The sequence below is a fragment of the Maylandia zebra genome, linkage group LG23, assembly GCF_041146795.1.
Source record: "Maylandia zebra isolate NMK-2024a linkage group LG23, Mzebra_GT3a, whole genome shotgun sequence".
In the NCBI taxonomy this organism is placed as follows: Eukaryota; Metazoa; Chordata; class Actinopteri; order Cichliformes; family Cichlidae; genus Maylandia; species Maylandia zebra.
In genome coordinates this window covers 26,586,115-26,602,423 of record NC_135188.1, presented here as the reverse complement: position 1 = coordinate 26,602,423, position 16,309 = coordinate 26,586,115, and the positions used below count along the sequence as shown (strand labels likewise).

At 39.9% G+C, this 16,309-nt stretch overlaps 1 protein-coding gene across 1 annotated transcript in view; it reads left to right on the top strand.

Annotated features, from left to right (window-relative positions):
• The first annotated feature begins 8,025 nt into the window (after positions 1–8,025).
• The window catches only part of ahr2 (aryl hydrocarbon receptor 2), a 97,122-nt gene continuing 88,838 nt past the window's right edge, over positions 8,026–16,309 (top strand). Inside the window, exon 1 of the mRNA XM_004563317.5 lies at positions 8,026–8,506. Within this exon, the coding sequence (XP_004563374.3) occupies positions 8,448–8,506 (59 nt within the window). The 5' untranslated portion in view covers positions 8,026–8,447. The remainder of the gene's footprint in view (positions 8,507–16,309) is intronic.

Sequence of the window (16,309 nt, the reverse complement as noted above, 5' to 3'; positions counted from 1 at the left end):
ATGATGGAACACCTGTCTTGTAGACAAACTTGTCTTCCAGCCCTGCTTAATAGCCCGATAAAAGTGAAGAATACACTATATGGCAGAAATCCTGTGATTCAAAATTCAATTAAGGTCTGGAACCAACTATTGGGCACAGTAAAGGCTCCTAAAATGTATCTGGATGCTCCAATATGTAACAATCATGCCTTCAGGCCTGGGCTGGAGGACATCACGTTTGTGACATGGCAAGGAAGAGGGTTTTGTTCTCTCAAAGATATTTACATTGATGGACATTTTCCATCTTTTCAGCAATTGAGGGTGAAATTTAATCTTCCAATTCTCTGAACCAGGATGGTCTTTTTTTCTTTTTCTTCTTTAAAGAAAAAGAAACACAGCATCTGGGGAAAAGTCGTCCTCACCACAGTCCTGCTAAAAATATCAAATTTACATATTTTTCCCTCTGGCCTGTAACCATCTAGACTGTTTTGGTGTGAGTTACCCAGTTTTGCAGATATCTGCCTTTGAGAACCACAAGGCAAGTTCCATTAGGTTCGCGCACAAAAACACATTAAAAAAAACCTTTTTCCATAAATCATGACCTAGTTACTCCAAAAAAAACCCCAAAAAGCTGCAGCGCTGCTCACATAGGAATACAAACTGAAAGTGCCTCGAATCTGCATTCTTTCAAATGGCCGGCAGGGGGCCACTCCTGTCAGATTGCATAGAAGTCTATGAGAAAAAATAACCTTATTTTTCAGTTGATCTGTGACTTCAGTAAATACTGTCCTGATGGGTTTGTGGTCTTAATTGCTGATTTAAACTCTTCAGCTCAAGTCACTTTATTTTATATCTTTAACAAACATGAAAAATATAGTAAAAATTTTAAAAATGGGGACTTAGCGCACAATATTCTTGTCATATTTAGGGCCCGAGCACCGAGAGTGCGAAGGCCCTATTGTATCTGCTCCGTTTCTTATTCCATTTGTTTTGCCATATTTTAGTTGCTTTAAATGCTTTAAAACCAGCTGCACAAGCTGAAGAATGAGTTTTTAGTTTCAAAGACACGTAAGGTTTACTTCTACCTGCACAGTCCCAGCAGCTCAGTGAAGTCCTCAGTCATGCTGCAGAAGCACTAAACTCCTGTGCACCAAGCAATTAAACTGAGCTTGTACTACAACTTATCTGCGATGTGGGTGTGGTCATACGAAATTGTACGAATTTGTGTAACCCCTTGTCAGAACCTTTTAGAAGTGTTACTGACATCTAATTCAAAATGAGCATATATTTTTCAGGACGTAGTAAAATATCTCAGTTCAACTATCTTCTTCTGTGTTTTCTGTGTTCTATTGTGAATACAATATGGGTTTATGAGGTTTTCAGATCACTGCATTCTGTTTTTATGTACATTTTTACACAGCGTCCCAACCAATAGGGTTGTACGTCAGGGTTTTTAAAGTGCCTTGAGACTGCTTCTGTGGTGTATGAGTGCTATACGAATGAAAGTGACCGCACATCAGACACATTTCCCAGTGGCCTGAGGGGCCTATTTAGCCTCCCATGAACAGTCAACTTAATTTTATAGCAAACAGTCTGACCTCAATCAAAGCTGTCACAATATTTCCCCCTCGCTCAAAGTCCCATGATTTGCAGTAAACATCCATGCACACTGTAATGTCTCAATAACTATGAGTGATGCACATACTAACAAAACGTGGCAACAGGTAATAAATTCATTATCTGGGATGTTTATCATTGTGTTGCTGGACTTCACAAAAGTGACATTTCACAGAACTAGTTTGCCGTCTGAGCTGTTTAAAGGGCCAGTTCATGCATTTTCCAAAGCTGACTACATACTGGATGCTGACAGCCGTCTAATGACAGGAAAATGCAGACAAGTGGCTGACTACTGTGAATAACACGACACTATGGACTAGTGTCCAAATAACGTTAAAAGTATCAAAGCCACAATCAAGTCTTATGGCTACAAAAATAATTTGGTTAATAGATTATTGTTACAGTTTCTGTACTCAGGTGCGGTCCATCTTTCATATATGGTTTATATCTAGGGACTCTTTCCTTTTACTGAGCTGCCTCCTTCATCCACTGGCTATTGCCATCTTTCATATACAGTCTATATATAGGGACTATTTTACTTCTACTGAGCTTCAGCAATCAACTATCACCATCTTTCATATACAGCTTATGTATAGTGACTACTTGCCATCTACTGAGCTTTATTCAGTTTCTCAATTCAAATTTCATTTATAGTTATAGTTTAAAGCATTTATTTATTTCTGTCACCATCTATCATATACAGTCTATGTCTCAGGACTATTTTTCCTTCTACTCAGCTTTTTCCAGTTTTCATCACCATCTTTCATATACAGTCTATACGTCAGGAACATTTTCCTTCTACTGAGCTTCATCGAGCAGCTATCATCATCGTCCATATACAGTCTACGTGTAGGGACAATTTTCTTTCCGTTGACCTGCATCCTTCATCTAGGACTAGAGTGCAGCAGTGACCACAGGATCACCATCGACATCTGCAAGAGCCTCTCGTCGGGGGGTGGATGCACACTTCCTTCTGGTCAGCATTACGGTTTGTGGATTTTCTTTTCGAATAAGTGAGTCATGAGACTCTGCTGCTGAGTTTTTCAAATGTCCTTTGAACAGGACAGGGTGTGGGAACATAAGGCAGACAACTGACACCAAACCAATCTCAGTGGCACTACAGAACAGTGGTTTTTATATGTGTGTGTTTTTTAACACCTATGTGTTGCCCCACTCTGCCATTTTAGTCACTAAATAGATCAGCTGCTTGCGAGTTAAAGAAAAATAACTTAGTGTCCAAAGTGAGTCCTTTTGGTTTCTTTCCAGACAGTTTCAGTTCCACTCTGAGGTTCCCACATCATCAGAGGCTCCTGTAACCAACAACACCAGCCACCAGCAGAGCGGCTTCTGTGAAGACGTCCTACATTACAGGCTGCAAAACGGGTAACGAAAGCTTCAGTTCCAGGATCAGTTCATTGACAGAACAGCATGCAAAAGAAAGCAGCTCATTGTTAAAAGTGAGATATTAGTAACCAGTACCTGGCCTGAGAGGGCTCATTAACACCCTGTGTGGTGACAAACATCTGGAAAAATCTGCCTTAAATAAGTTTGTCTCTCCATGAAGTAAGGAAAATAAAGTTAGGTGCGTGCTTTGGCTAATTCTTGCTCATAAAGCTGCACCACGTTTGTCTGTCAATGCACATTCTGTGTGTTTGTCTCTGCATAAGTATGAATCAGGCTTTTCTTGCTGGGGTTTTGCTTTAAATAAATTACGTGTATTAGGCCCGAGGTGCATTTTCTGCAGCACAAAGCGGAGCTGAGCTTCGAGCTCTAAATAAAAACCTCGCCTTTTGTTTGGTGCTGCTTTTTGTCATTGTTTCCATCCAGCAGAATCCCGATGCGTGACAGTTCATATTTACAACTGCAGTCTTGGAAGTCAGCGGTGTGTTACACAACCTGAACCATCACAAATAAAAAATCGACCCCAAAAGTTCCAGTTTACTTTATACCAGACAGATGTTGTGATTGAACCAGTGGAGCTTCTGAGCTTCTTATTTTCAGGCAAAAAGTTCACAAGGAATGGATTTGGTGTGCCGAAACAAGCCCCTCGCTTAGCACAAAACACCATGATATATCATGCTGACAGTGGTTACACCGAAACGATAAACAATACACGAATCGTTCACTTTCACAATCCTGTAAAGCCTGGATCACCTACCTCTGACAGACCTTAGGAGGACACGGGCTGTCAAATGACCCAAACACTGAGTAAACATGTACACGCACCTTGTTCTAACTGCAAACCTCTGTCAGTACAGGCAGAGTTCAGCCACATGGCAAAGAAACTGGCCTTCAACTTCAAATAACACCCAGTTAGTGACGGTTTTACAGTTTGTGCTGCCAAATCATTCATTTTTACGTAAAACCCGAGTGATTTTTAAACATTTCAAATTGCACGGCCGTGGGAAAATCTCCCAAATTTCATGTTTTTAGTTTGAGCTCGACCACTAGCTATTTTAAGGCTGTGTAAACAAACTTGATGTTTTATAAGCTGGGCTGCACTTCAGGGTCTGGATTCTCTGAAGGGCACAAAAAATGTCCTCAGATGACCTGAAGGACAGGCCAAACCAGCATGTCCTGTCCAAACTGAGCCAGTGTGGCCTTCAAAAGTTTGTGTAGCTTGAGTAAGCCTCTGGTGATTGATGGAGTAAGTGAAACCACTAGATAAAAAAGGAAGGGGGGTGAAAAAATAAATCCTAAGTGCAAAATCAACATCAGCTTAATGATGATAAAGGTAAAGATGTCCAAAAGTATGCAGCCCCCTTTAAACCAGTATTTTTAAATCTAAACATTGTTTCTAAAAATAAATAAATAAATAAATAAGTAAGTAAAAACAGCCTGTGTGTGGTCCTGGGTCGGTTGTCCCAGTGTTTGAGCTTTTTGACTTTCTAATCTTCATTCGATTATTCCTTGCTTGCTGAATATTCGTGTATTTCGTGCACTGAGTATTCATTTATCTCAGAGTTTTGTCTGCTGTGTTTAGTAAATCGTGTCCCCTGTGTTTAGTCAGTCTTGTCGCTACGTTTTGTTTCCCTTTTTTGTGTGTGTGTGTCAGTTTGCAGTCTGTGTTTCTGTTCTCGTTTAGTTTCTTCCTGTTTTATTTTGGTATCGCGTGTTCCCTTTGTCTCATTAGTTATTATTCAGTTCAGCTGTGTTCCCATTTGTCTCCACTTTCTAATACAGATGTTTTAAGACTGCATTGAGTTTTTTGTGATTTCTTTTGCTGCTGATGTGCTAAATCTTTCATTAGGTGTGTTTTGGCTGCAAATGTATTTAAAGGTGTAAATTGTGAAATCTTTGGAAATATGTGTATTTTTGTACTGTTTACTCATGACGTGCAGTCTGCTCTTCATTTGCATAAACCTGTAAACATACAAGCATTTGTACTTCTCACATCCTTATTGGTGAATCGCTTAATTCTTGAATTTGGTAACTTGGTGATTCTCTGTTAGCAGCCTTACCGACATTTATCAAATCTTTTCTGCTCGAGAGAGATTTTTGTGGGAGGAATTTTGGACCAGTCAGTGAACAAAACTGTCTTAGGTTTTTTTTTTCTGTTTTTTTGTTTTTTGTATAAATGAACAGCCCTGTTAAGTAGCCAGGATCTCAGTTGGATCAGTGACTTATACGGTGAACAGATACTGACGTAGCAAATCAGCCTGAACTGATGTTCCCTCCTGGGATTTAAATATATCATTTCTAGTCTCACTGACCGCTCAAAGCTCTTCAAGACTAAAAGACAAGGGGACACGTGTTGGTGTGTTTTTTGTTATGGTTGTTTTTCATTTTTCTGATCAAATGTTTTTTCCAATAAAATCTAAAAAATATTTTGAAATTTTTAATAGAATAGACAGATAGACATAAAATTTGGTTATTTAATTCAGTTTTTGTGCTTTTGAAGATTTAGTGGAGTCTATAAATTTCATTGTGGATGAAATATTCCTTCAGAATATTTTGCACTATTAATCATCTTTTGAATGGTTCATACATTTCAGAATAGTACATGCTTGCAATTAAAAAAGGGTGGAAGTCCAACAATGTGGAAAAAATGACATCTTCATAGGATTCTTCACAGTCCTATGAAAAATGCCACAGTCTTCCCAGAGTGGATGTGCCAGCAAATTCACCCTAAGGTCCAGACCAATCGTGCAATGCTCAGAAACTGCAAAAAATCCAAGAGCTATATCTCGGACTCAATAGTCCTCGGGTAGCAGGGTAAATGTTACAGTCGCATGATGCTTTCATCACTTCCAGGAGAAAGCTGCTTCTTTGTAAAACAAACACAACCGCACAGCTTAGGTTGATGCAAAGCTGTGCTACAAACCACAAGACTTCAGGAGCAATGTGCTTTGGACAGATGACACCAGAGTGGGGATGTGTGGCCATAATGCACAAAGCCAAACACAGTATATCAGCACAAACACTTCATGCCAGCTGTCAGCACGGTGGTGGAGGGGCTTGTTTTGCAGTCACACAACGTGGGCACCTTGCAGTCACCGAGTCGACCATGAACTCCTCTGTATACCAAAATATTCTAGAGTCAAATGTGATGCCGTCTGTCTGACAGCTAAAGTTTGGCCGAAACTGGGTTCCAGACACTGCAATAACATCTACAACTAAATGTCTGAAAAAGAAACAAGGTGCTGCAATGGCAGAGTCAAAGTCTAAACCTTGACCTCATTTGCCAAGACCTTAAGGGAGGTGTAATTAAACAAACGCCCACAAACATCAATGAACTGATGCAACATTGTAAAGAGGAGTGGGCCAAAATTCCCCCACAGTGATGTGAGAGACTGATAGTCATACAGAAAACAACTGCTTCAAGTTGTTTCTGCTAAAGGTGGTTTTACGAGCTACTGAATTATGAGGTGTACTTAGTTTTCCATAAGACTGTACTGAGTCCTGTGGAAACTCTCTTTCTCTGAAGACTGAATGTGGACCTATGGTTCATATTTGTTCGGCCCACTGGTGATCAAAATGGGTTTTACATCCTTGTTATGAAGCTTATGTGTATGTTCAATGAAACAGATATGCATTCATTCATATACCTGCATTCCTGGGTGTTTGGGACACCAGTCTGTCCTTTACACCACTTACACTTTGCCACACTGTCAGATTCTGACCCAATCCTTTTCTTGCCCACTTTTTGCAAGCCAATCAGTCACTTCTGTGCTCTTTAAATATCAGCTATCTTCTGTTATCCTGCCATTCAGACTCCGAACTCCACTTCATCCTGGCCAGATGGAGATCCTCGTCCAAGTCTCTACTTGCTCCATCTCTGCCCCCACCAGCGTCTAGTATCTGAAGGATCCTGTCCTACTTCTACCATCAATGGACTCCACTATAGGAAATGTTGTACATGCCAGAAATAAGAAATAAACAAAAAATACATGACTAAATGTAAAGTATAATAGTTGTTTAATTTTTTTAAATTAATTTGTATTTAATTTTTTGTACGTTTTAAGATTTATAATCCATTGATATTTTTAATTTCATTTGTGTTTACATTGATTGAATTTTTAAATATGACTTTCTTTATGAAATTATGTTAGACATTAGAGTAATGAGTTCAAATAATTTTAGAACTTTTAAATTCTGTTTATTTAACCAATATGATCGTTAAAGATATACTAGTGCCTATAGGAAAAATTTTAATAAATTTATAACTAGTTGTAATGCTTATAGGCAAAACAAATGCATTATTTATATGGCCACGTATATGTATTTTTCTCAGTAATATTACTGTTTGATGTAATTTCTAAGTTATTTATTTACTGGAATGTATGGAGCATTTGCAATACTGAACAATTTATTAAAATTTTATGTAAGTATACATTTAAGTCCACAAAATGTAAGCAAAATGGAAGAATATGCTATAGTATTAATTTAGATGTATTCCTTTATAATCTTACATAAATTTATATAATGTAAGTGTACTTTTAAGTGAACATAATGTAAGTGTAAAGTAAGTATAGATTATAGTATCAACTTTTAAGTATTACATCATAAGTTTACATAATATAAGTAAATATTAAATTTTATTTTGTCTGTTGGGCTTCATAAAAATGTTAACAGTATTGAAGAATTTGTACATAAATGCAAATATCAGAAAATATTTCTCTCTCTCTATACATATATATATATATATACATATATTAACATATATAGCTTTTCAATAACTGTAATTGTAATTATGAGCATAAATATTATTTAAAGACTAACTTTTTATTTATTTTGTTAGTAAACGCCTTATACAAGCGTTACAATAAAAAAAAACAGTCCTTAAGGTCTTCCCGGTTGGAATGCGGTTTCCTAACCATTCCTCGGCTGCGGTGTGTATTTCAGTTGGCCCACATTTGGACCACCTTAAATATTCTGCTCTCTCATTACATTGACACACACACACACACACACATTCACACTCACCGCCACGGGAGCGCGCGGCGGCTGAGCGGCCCTGTCAAATCACTACGGAGGTGACGCGCAGCCCGAGGACTTACATAAAACTACTCCGAGGACTTTTCACTCTTTTAACGACTAAAAGTCGCTTTACTCGCCCGTATCTCGGACGAGGAGGCCTACACGTCGTGGAAATAAAAAGTTGTGGTAGTTTTGAACTTCTACCAGAGGCTTGTTTCGATTAAAGACAACAAAAAGGTTTTTTTTTTCGGCTGAGAGGCACTCGGGACGCGAAGCTGTCGAGGACCGAGAGGAGGGGGGGATTTCTAATCGTCTCCTTTTCAGTTTTTTCGAGGGCATGCGAGTCTTCTGAACACGCCCGGACCTGTTAACGCGCACATAAAGCCGGGATAAAGCCACTTGTAGCTCACTTTGTTTCTTCTGAATTCAACATGCTGCCGAATACGGCCCTTTACGCCGCGAAGAAACGGAAGAAGCCCGTCCAGAAAATGTAAGTCAACTCCCCAAACACCGCAAAGCAAAACCTCCGAGCACTCTGAGGTGTCTGAGGTGACCGGAGAGCTAAAGACAGACGTTTTATTGCACTTTATGAGCTCCGTGTTGTGGTTTATACCAGCTTTATAACGCTTTTTACTGTTTACTAATGTAATACTACAGTTGTGCCAGTACGGGCAGTCCCTTTGACCTTCCATAGAAGCTAGGACGTGTAATCCTGTTAAAACACCTCGCTTTGGTGGCTTTTAATGTTTATATTGAGCAACAATCTGTGTGTTTTTCTCCCCAAAGCACGTATACATGTCACAGTGAAGCTTTCTAACACCAGGGATCTCTTTTTCCTTTTTTTTAGGTGCAGCTGTGCAAACATCCCTGCACTACTCCTGTATTATAGCCTGCGTTACATTGTAATAAGCGTGTTTGTGCCCTCTATGTGTGTGTGTGCAATAGTAGCTGGCTTGTTGAATCCATAAGGCTATAAAGTCTATTTTCCCCTGCAGTGGTTATGCAATGCTGGCCAGCCACCGCGAGGTAATGTGAAGTGCTGAGGTCCAGCAGCACTGCGTGGAGAATAAAGTTAACTGTTGCTTCAGTATCATTTAAATCTAATTATACCATCTAGGACAGCTGGCCTTCCCAGACTGATCTGTGGCCTTTAAAAACTCCTTAAAGGACTCCTCAGAAGTGGATGGTGCTGAACTGGGATTTATCTTTTGAGTTTTTGTTTGAGTGTGCCCTGTAGGCGGGGAGGTTGACACTGTAAAGACTGAAACCCCACATCAGAAATCTCATCGTACCACCTTCCTGTGATTCTACTTATGATTTTAATATATGTATAGTATCTTTGTTTCCCTCTTGATTCCCCAATCAGGACGCCTCAGAACCCCCCCCCCCCCTCCAACGGCGCAATTTGAAAACTACCTCTGCATAGAGAAGGAACCATTTTTGGACGGAGTTTTGCTCATTTCATTATCCCGTTTTTGTAGGGAAGCCAAGCACAGTGAATCTTTGTTCTTCTGTGCTTTGTCAGAGATGATGTTTCAGGACTTGTTAGAAGCCCTTCGAGCGCTGCTGCAGGTCCCTGAGGTCTTCAGTTTGGGAACCACAAAGTTATTCTTTGCACAAAAACAGAAGAACAGAGCCCTCAGATTGCCCAGCCCTCTAAAGTGAAAAAAATAGAGATATTACTAATGATAGGCTTATTGCTCGTGAATTTTGCTGTGAATAAACCACTAGAAGTGGACTTTTCTCTTGCCACTGAACTAGAATGTTCTTAAAGAAACAACAATTCAAACTGGATGTAAACTAGTGGGAAAAAAATCTCTTCATTGACACTTAAACCAACTGGTGCTCATGTGATTTCTGTAGACTGGAGGAGCTGGGACTCTAACCATCGACCTTCTGATTGTAATCCAGTACTCTGGTACGCAATGGCCACATAGTTTAAAAAACATTAATAAATCTGCTTCAAAGATCCTTTAGAGGCCCCCTGTGGTGCTGATGGATGGAAGATACTGTATAGGAGTGAGGATGTCTAAAGGATCAAGTAGATGGTGTTGCTGTTTCCAAAGTCACCACAAGTATGTAAGTCTATTTTAGACCCTTTGGGAAAGAACCCTTTAGAGGTTATATAAAGCACCAGGCTCTAATTGTTCTACTTATATTATTCAAGGTGCTTTTCTAGAGGTTCTCGAAAACACCATCCTGAAGTATCCTCATCAGACCTCTCATAGGGGTGTAAATAACTTTGGAGAGTTTTTATAAAGCACTGTATTTGAGTCTTGGACACATTACGCTGCTCTGCAGGCTCTCCAGAGAACAATGCTCAGTAAGTTAATAATAGACCCTTAACCATACTGTTAAGACTTAGTAGCACCATGGGCCACTGTATGGGAGTCCTCTAAGGCATCATGGGGCACCATAACATCCTGTTGCATTTCAGCTGATATCCTTAGTTGTGTTGTTGCCTTTGTAGAGGATCTTCTATAACCTTCTATCACCATATTTAAAGTGCTGTAAAGAGCCTTTAAAGAAGTTCTGTATAGCACCATGGTTCAGTTTAAACAACTCCCGTGAAGAACTTTCAGAGGGATTCTCCAGGGGGGACATAGTTAATTCGAAACACTGAAAATCGAGGAAAGAACTTTAGATTGGTTCTCTATAGAATCAGTGTTAATTTCCAACACTTAAACATGCAGGAGAGAACCTTTAGAGGGTTCTTTGTAGATTCTATATAGCCCCGTTGATCATTTACACCCTTAAAAGTGCTTTAAGGACCTTGTAGAAGGGTTCTCTGTATCAAAGTGCTTGTTTTAAACTCTTGAAAGTGCAGCACAGAACCTTTAGAAAGGTTCTCCATAACAGCATGGACATTTCAATCCATTAAAAGTGCTATAAAGAACTTTTAGAAGGGTTCTCTAAAGCGTCCTGGGGATATATATTGTTCGAGACCCTTTGCTGTGCCATAAAGAACCCTTTGCTCTCAGCCACGCTGGCCTCCTCACTGTGATTTTTACCAGTTTGTGATTTTTAGCTTTAACAAGCCAGACGGAGTGTTAACTGCCCCGTACAGAACCACAGGCCTGAGCAGGGACCCACGGCAGAACCCAGCCAGAACCGCGGTTTCAGTGTATGTGTGCGTATGTGTGTGGCACTACCTGCATTAATCATAATCAGGACGTAGAGCGCTCTCACGCAATGTTTCCACGAGGGAGGAGGGAGGGAGGGAGGATGGCGTAATCTGAGACTCGCTCTGTTTTTTCTCCTCCTCCTCCTCCGACTGCCACAACATACTTTTTTCCTGTCTTTTTCCTTCTCTCTCTATGTGTTTTAGGGGAGTTTGTTTTTTCCCTCCCTCCCTCCACTCAAATTAACATAGTTCAGTGTCACGCAAAGGGTTACGTAAGTCTGCCATGTTCAGTTTTTAGGAAAAGTTTGTCTTTCTTTTCTTTTTTCTTTCAGGAAACAGTGTTGAGTGAGGGAGTTGTGAGTGTGAGAGTCAGTTAAGCCCACAGAGAGGTCTGGAGGCGGCGTTACAGCAGCCTGCCCTGCGGCAGTGTACCTTTATGTTTACACTGTATTGTACAAGGGAAGCATTTAAATTTATGGTAATGTCCATGTGTGACAGAGACAAAGAGACGGCGGATGGATTGTACAAAGTTGTAAAACAATAACAAGAAGGTTGAATTGCACAACGAGTAGCCAGAAGTATTTGGACATCTGCATGAGAAATGCTTGCAGGCGTTCTTGACGTATCAGCCTCCACATTTTGGAGCCGGCTGCAGAAACTTGCAGTGATGTTAGGAAACGAGGGCCTGCTCCGTTTTGGGGTTAAACTCCGTCCCAGAGGTGTTGGAGGAGGCTACTTGACTCCTTCCCACAGATGTTTTATTGCAGCTGGATACTGGACTTCAAAGTGGTGCCAATTCAGTTCAATAACGGTTACTTTTTAGGTGCGTCAAAGCAAAAAAAAAAAAACTTTCCTGGACTTTACAAATTGCCTTGTGAATGTAAAACTAAGGCATTCCAAATTCAGCATAATAGCCTCACTTGGGAATTTCTTTCATTGCAGTACCGCTGGCTGCCACTGGGACATACTAGTGTCACATCCGGCTCTCTCGCTGCAGGACGGGAAAACACCAAAGCATTCTTGAGGGGTTCTCCAATGAACGATGACCCATTTTAAACTCTTTAAAGAGCAATGAAGAACCTTCAAGAGGTTCTCTGTAGCACCGTGGGTCATTAAAAACCTTTAAAAAGTTTTTTTCTGTAGCATTTCAGTCCCTTAATACCCTGAAATATCCAGTAAAGAACCTATTATTTATGGTTATTCTCATAGTAGTACAATAATGAAACTTTAGGAGGTAGCACCATGGTTCATTTTAAACCCTTAAAAATCCTTTAGATTGGTTCTCTATAGCACCACTGTTGATTTTAAATTGTCAAAAGTGCACTAAGATAATTCAGACTGGTCCTCTTTAGCACCATGGTTCCTTTTAAACCCTGAAAGTCCAGGAAAGAACCTTTAGAAGGGGGTCTTTGGATTACAGCCATACCACCCTGAACCTGCCGATCTCTAAGCAGAGTCGACCCTGGTTAGTAGTGGATGGGGTGTAAAGTTTTGGGTGGCTGTGACTCAAGAGGTGGAGTGGGTCATTTACCAATCAGAACGTTGCTGGTTTGATCCCTGGCTCCTCTAGCCTGCATGTTGAAGTATGTTTGGGTAAAATACTGATCCCTGAGCTGCCTTTGATGCATCCATTTGAGTACGAGTGTGTGAATTTTAAGTTAAAAAGCACTTGTGTGAAAGAGGCATGTGAGAGAGTGCTTTGAGCACTAAAAATTAAGTAGGAGAGCACAATGTAAATACCAGTCTGTTTACCTTCTCTACAGCAGCATGGTTTGTGGTTCATGTTGTAAAAAAAAACAGTGTAAACAAGCTAAGGATATTAAGGATTCTGCTAACTGCTCTGAGACTGAACTCACATGGGAATAAAATGGTTAGATGTTGCTGCTAAGGTTTTGTTTTGGTGCTCTATGCGATGGGCCAGCTTTCAGCAGAGGCACTGTTTCTTCTTAGGACTGACATGTGACGAACACGAACGTCCCAACTTTCACTTCCTGGTTGTCATATCAAGGTCAAAACATCATGATGCCACTGAGTCCTTGGAGTAAAAGCATATAGGCATATTTATGTTGGCTAATAAAGCCAACATTTGGATTAATGGGACTTTTGGAGCAGGTAATTTGAGAAAGTCCCACTTCATTTCTTATGAGTATGCGATGTGTTGTGTTGCATTAAATAATTGTTAAAAACAGTGTGATGAGTGTGATGAAGAACTGAAAGTCTCTAAAAGTTCCAGATTTGTATTTTTTATTTTTCCTGGAACGGTGGGAAAATATCCTTAACAGCTGTAGCTTGTGCCTAACAAAAAGTCTTAAAAATGCCAAATTATCCCCTGCTTAAGCCTGTCGGGATGTCAGTTTAGGCCTGGAATAATTTAAAAACAACTGTGTGGTTATAATGGCATAAGTTTATAAAGTACTTTTCTTAAAGTTACAAACCGCTTCATAGAGATAAACTAGAAAAAACTATTTCAATTTTTTAAAAAGTTACAGCCCAATTGAAGTTTTTTGAGACCAATATCGATATTTGATTATCATAAAAACCTGATATATCGGCCGATATTTTTTTGTCTTTCAGACACATGAAACATAAACAGATCTCCCTCACATTTCTAATGTTGTTTAAAAAAATTTGTTCATGCTTTTCTCAACTTTGCTCTCGTCAGCTGGTTGTTTGTAGCGTTCCAAACACGTGCGCCCAACAGGGAAGTTGTGCAATGCCAAAACTACATAACATGAACATTCATAACATGCCTAAAGGATGTTTCTCTTGTCTTTTTTTGCCTTTTAAATTTTCATTTAATTTCCGTTATGAATGCTGATACAGGTAAATCGTTAATAACTAATATGGGCTTACATATCAGCCCTGCTAATATATCGATCAGTTTCTAAAAAATAAAATCCCTGGGAAGAACAAAAAAGAGCAGAATATCTAAAATAAATAACACTATTAGTGACAAACCAAGGACTAAAACTACCGTAAACAATCATAACAGCCTTTCACTAAATTAATGTTTCACAGTTAAAGTCACAGTTCTGGTCTCAGTGTGGAGACTGTCAACCAGCAAAGGCGAACTGAGACATCAGAGTAACTAACATAGCCCATGGGGGTTAATAAATCCTGCACGTACTTAAGAACAAGGACATCTTCATGTTGAAGATTTTTCCTCAATTTTAACTGCAGTAGTAGGAACAAAGACAAGGAGAGGTTGGGGCAGATAGGGAAGATGCTGGAAAAGTACTAAGAAACACAAGAAATGACCCCAAAAGAAAACTATGAACAGACACTGAACTTGGCAAACAACTCCAGATCAACTCGGGTGCTTCTTTCACTGAGCTCTTTCATACTTGGGTTGTGAAACAGGTGTTAAATTGCAGGTATGATATTGGCTCTGGTGTCTTAATTCCAGCAGGGAACAGGCGCCAAAATCATCTTTAGTTTCTATTGTTCTGAAAAGGTGTCGTTGGCGCGTCTGAGACAAAAGTGCCTTTGTGTGAATGCAGGGGAGTGTTTCTCTGAGTCCAGCACACCCCCTCCTGACCCCCCCCCGCTCTCTCTCTCTCTCTCTCTCTCTCTCAGACACAAACACACGTAACACACACTCATATTTACAGTCCACGCCCCTTCCAGGACAGATCTGGCAGATAAAGCGAGCGGCAACAACACTGGCCGCTCATTGTTCTTGCAGGGAGCTGTGCTGTGAGGAATGCAGCGATAGCCATCTCGCCTCGATTTCAGATATGTCGTGTTTTGGAGTATTATTGGAAGCAGATGTCTTATTTACAGCAGGGTTAGCCAAGCAGGGCTTCATCAGGGGCCGTGCTTTACACATACGTGTTACACTTACAGCTCATCCATTCAGCCTACAGCCATTCCCACAGAGGCTGCAGGCTTTTAATAGTTACAGCAAAGTCACTTTTCCTGCACCCCCTTGCTGTATTTCACATTTTAGACTGCAAGCGTGTTTACAAAATTAACGTCTAAGATCACAGCAAAGTTTAGAGATGCAGGCTGTTTGGTTCCTAATGTCATTTCTAGATATAGATAGTTGTTTTTTTTAAACAGTAACACAGTGAAGTCATGCTGCACTCACTTTAAGGTCAGTCCACATGAAATCAGTCATAGCTGAGCAAAGCTGCCGCTTGACTTTCTCATAATCAGCTGATTTTTTTGTTTTTGTTTAAAAAAGCACAATATCCATGTTAAATTTTAGCTTCACGCTATGAATATTTTCCAAGTTGAAGGCCCTGAGACTTTGAAAGGATGGGGGAAGGTTTTCTCAACTTTGTTGGGGGAAAAAAGGGAGTCTTGAGACCTCATATCCATATTCAGGGCTAAAAGACAAGCACCTTTACCCTGGACGTTTGAACAGTTTTCTCATAAGTCACTGGAAAAAAATACAAAAGCTATAGTTTGGGTAAACATGTGGGATAGGCGGTGGCTCAAAACAAGTTACAGCATATGAAAGGTCTCCCTTTTACCTACATTTTGATACCACACTCATCTTGCTGCAGTTCCTTCTGGGTCACAGTGGTTTTCTAACATAGTCAGATTTGAGCTCTGTGTAATGTTTCAAAGGTTAAAATCAGCTGATTGTGAGGGGTCAGGTGGGAGCTGCTGACTGATTTTTTTTTTCTTGAAATGACCATGGCGTATGATTAATATTTGATGTCATGTTTTCTTTTATATTGCTAAAGGAAATTTGTCAACTTTAATCTTGAGTCCAGCCTCTAGCAAGCAAATATGCAGTATTTATTTATGTATAATGGTGTATAGACGGCAATCACACAGCAATTCAACCCCACCTTATTTAACTTGTTTAAAACACACAATAGACAAATCTATGGTTAAAAGCCTACGAGATGAAATTATTGCATAAAAGCAGAACTGGTGCAAACATGATGTAACTCAGACATAAACAGACACTAAAGCCTTGTCTCAGCACAGTTTCATTGAGTCTGAATTTAACATAATTCATAGTAGCCTGCTCTTATTGTTGAAATGCAGTTTAGTCTTTTATAAGTAAACATGTAAAAAGAACACTATGTGGAAAAAAACATTCACTTATGTGCACATTACACCTGTAGGGGCTGCTTGGTAAAAGAAAGCCATGCTCCTGGTGCACAGACTTTGCGCTGATGTTAATGCCAGAGGAGGTTTTGGAGAGTTTTA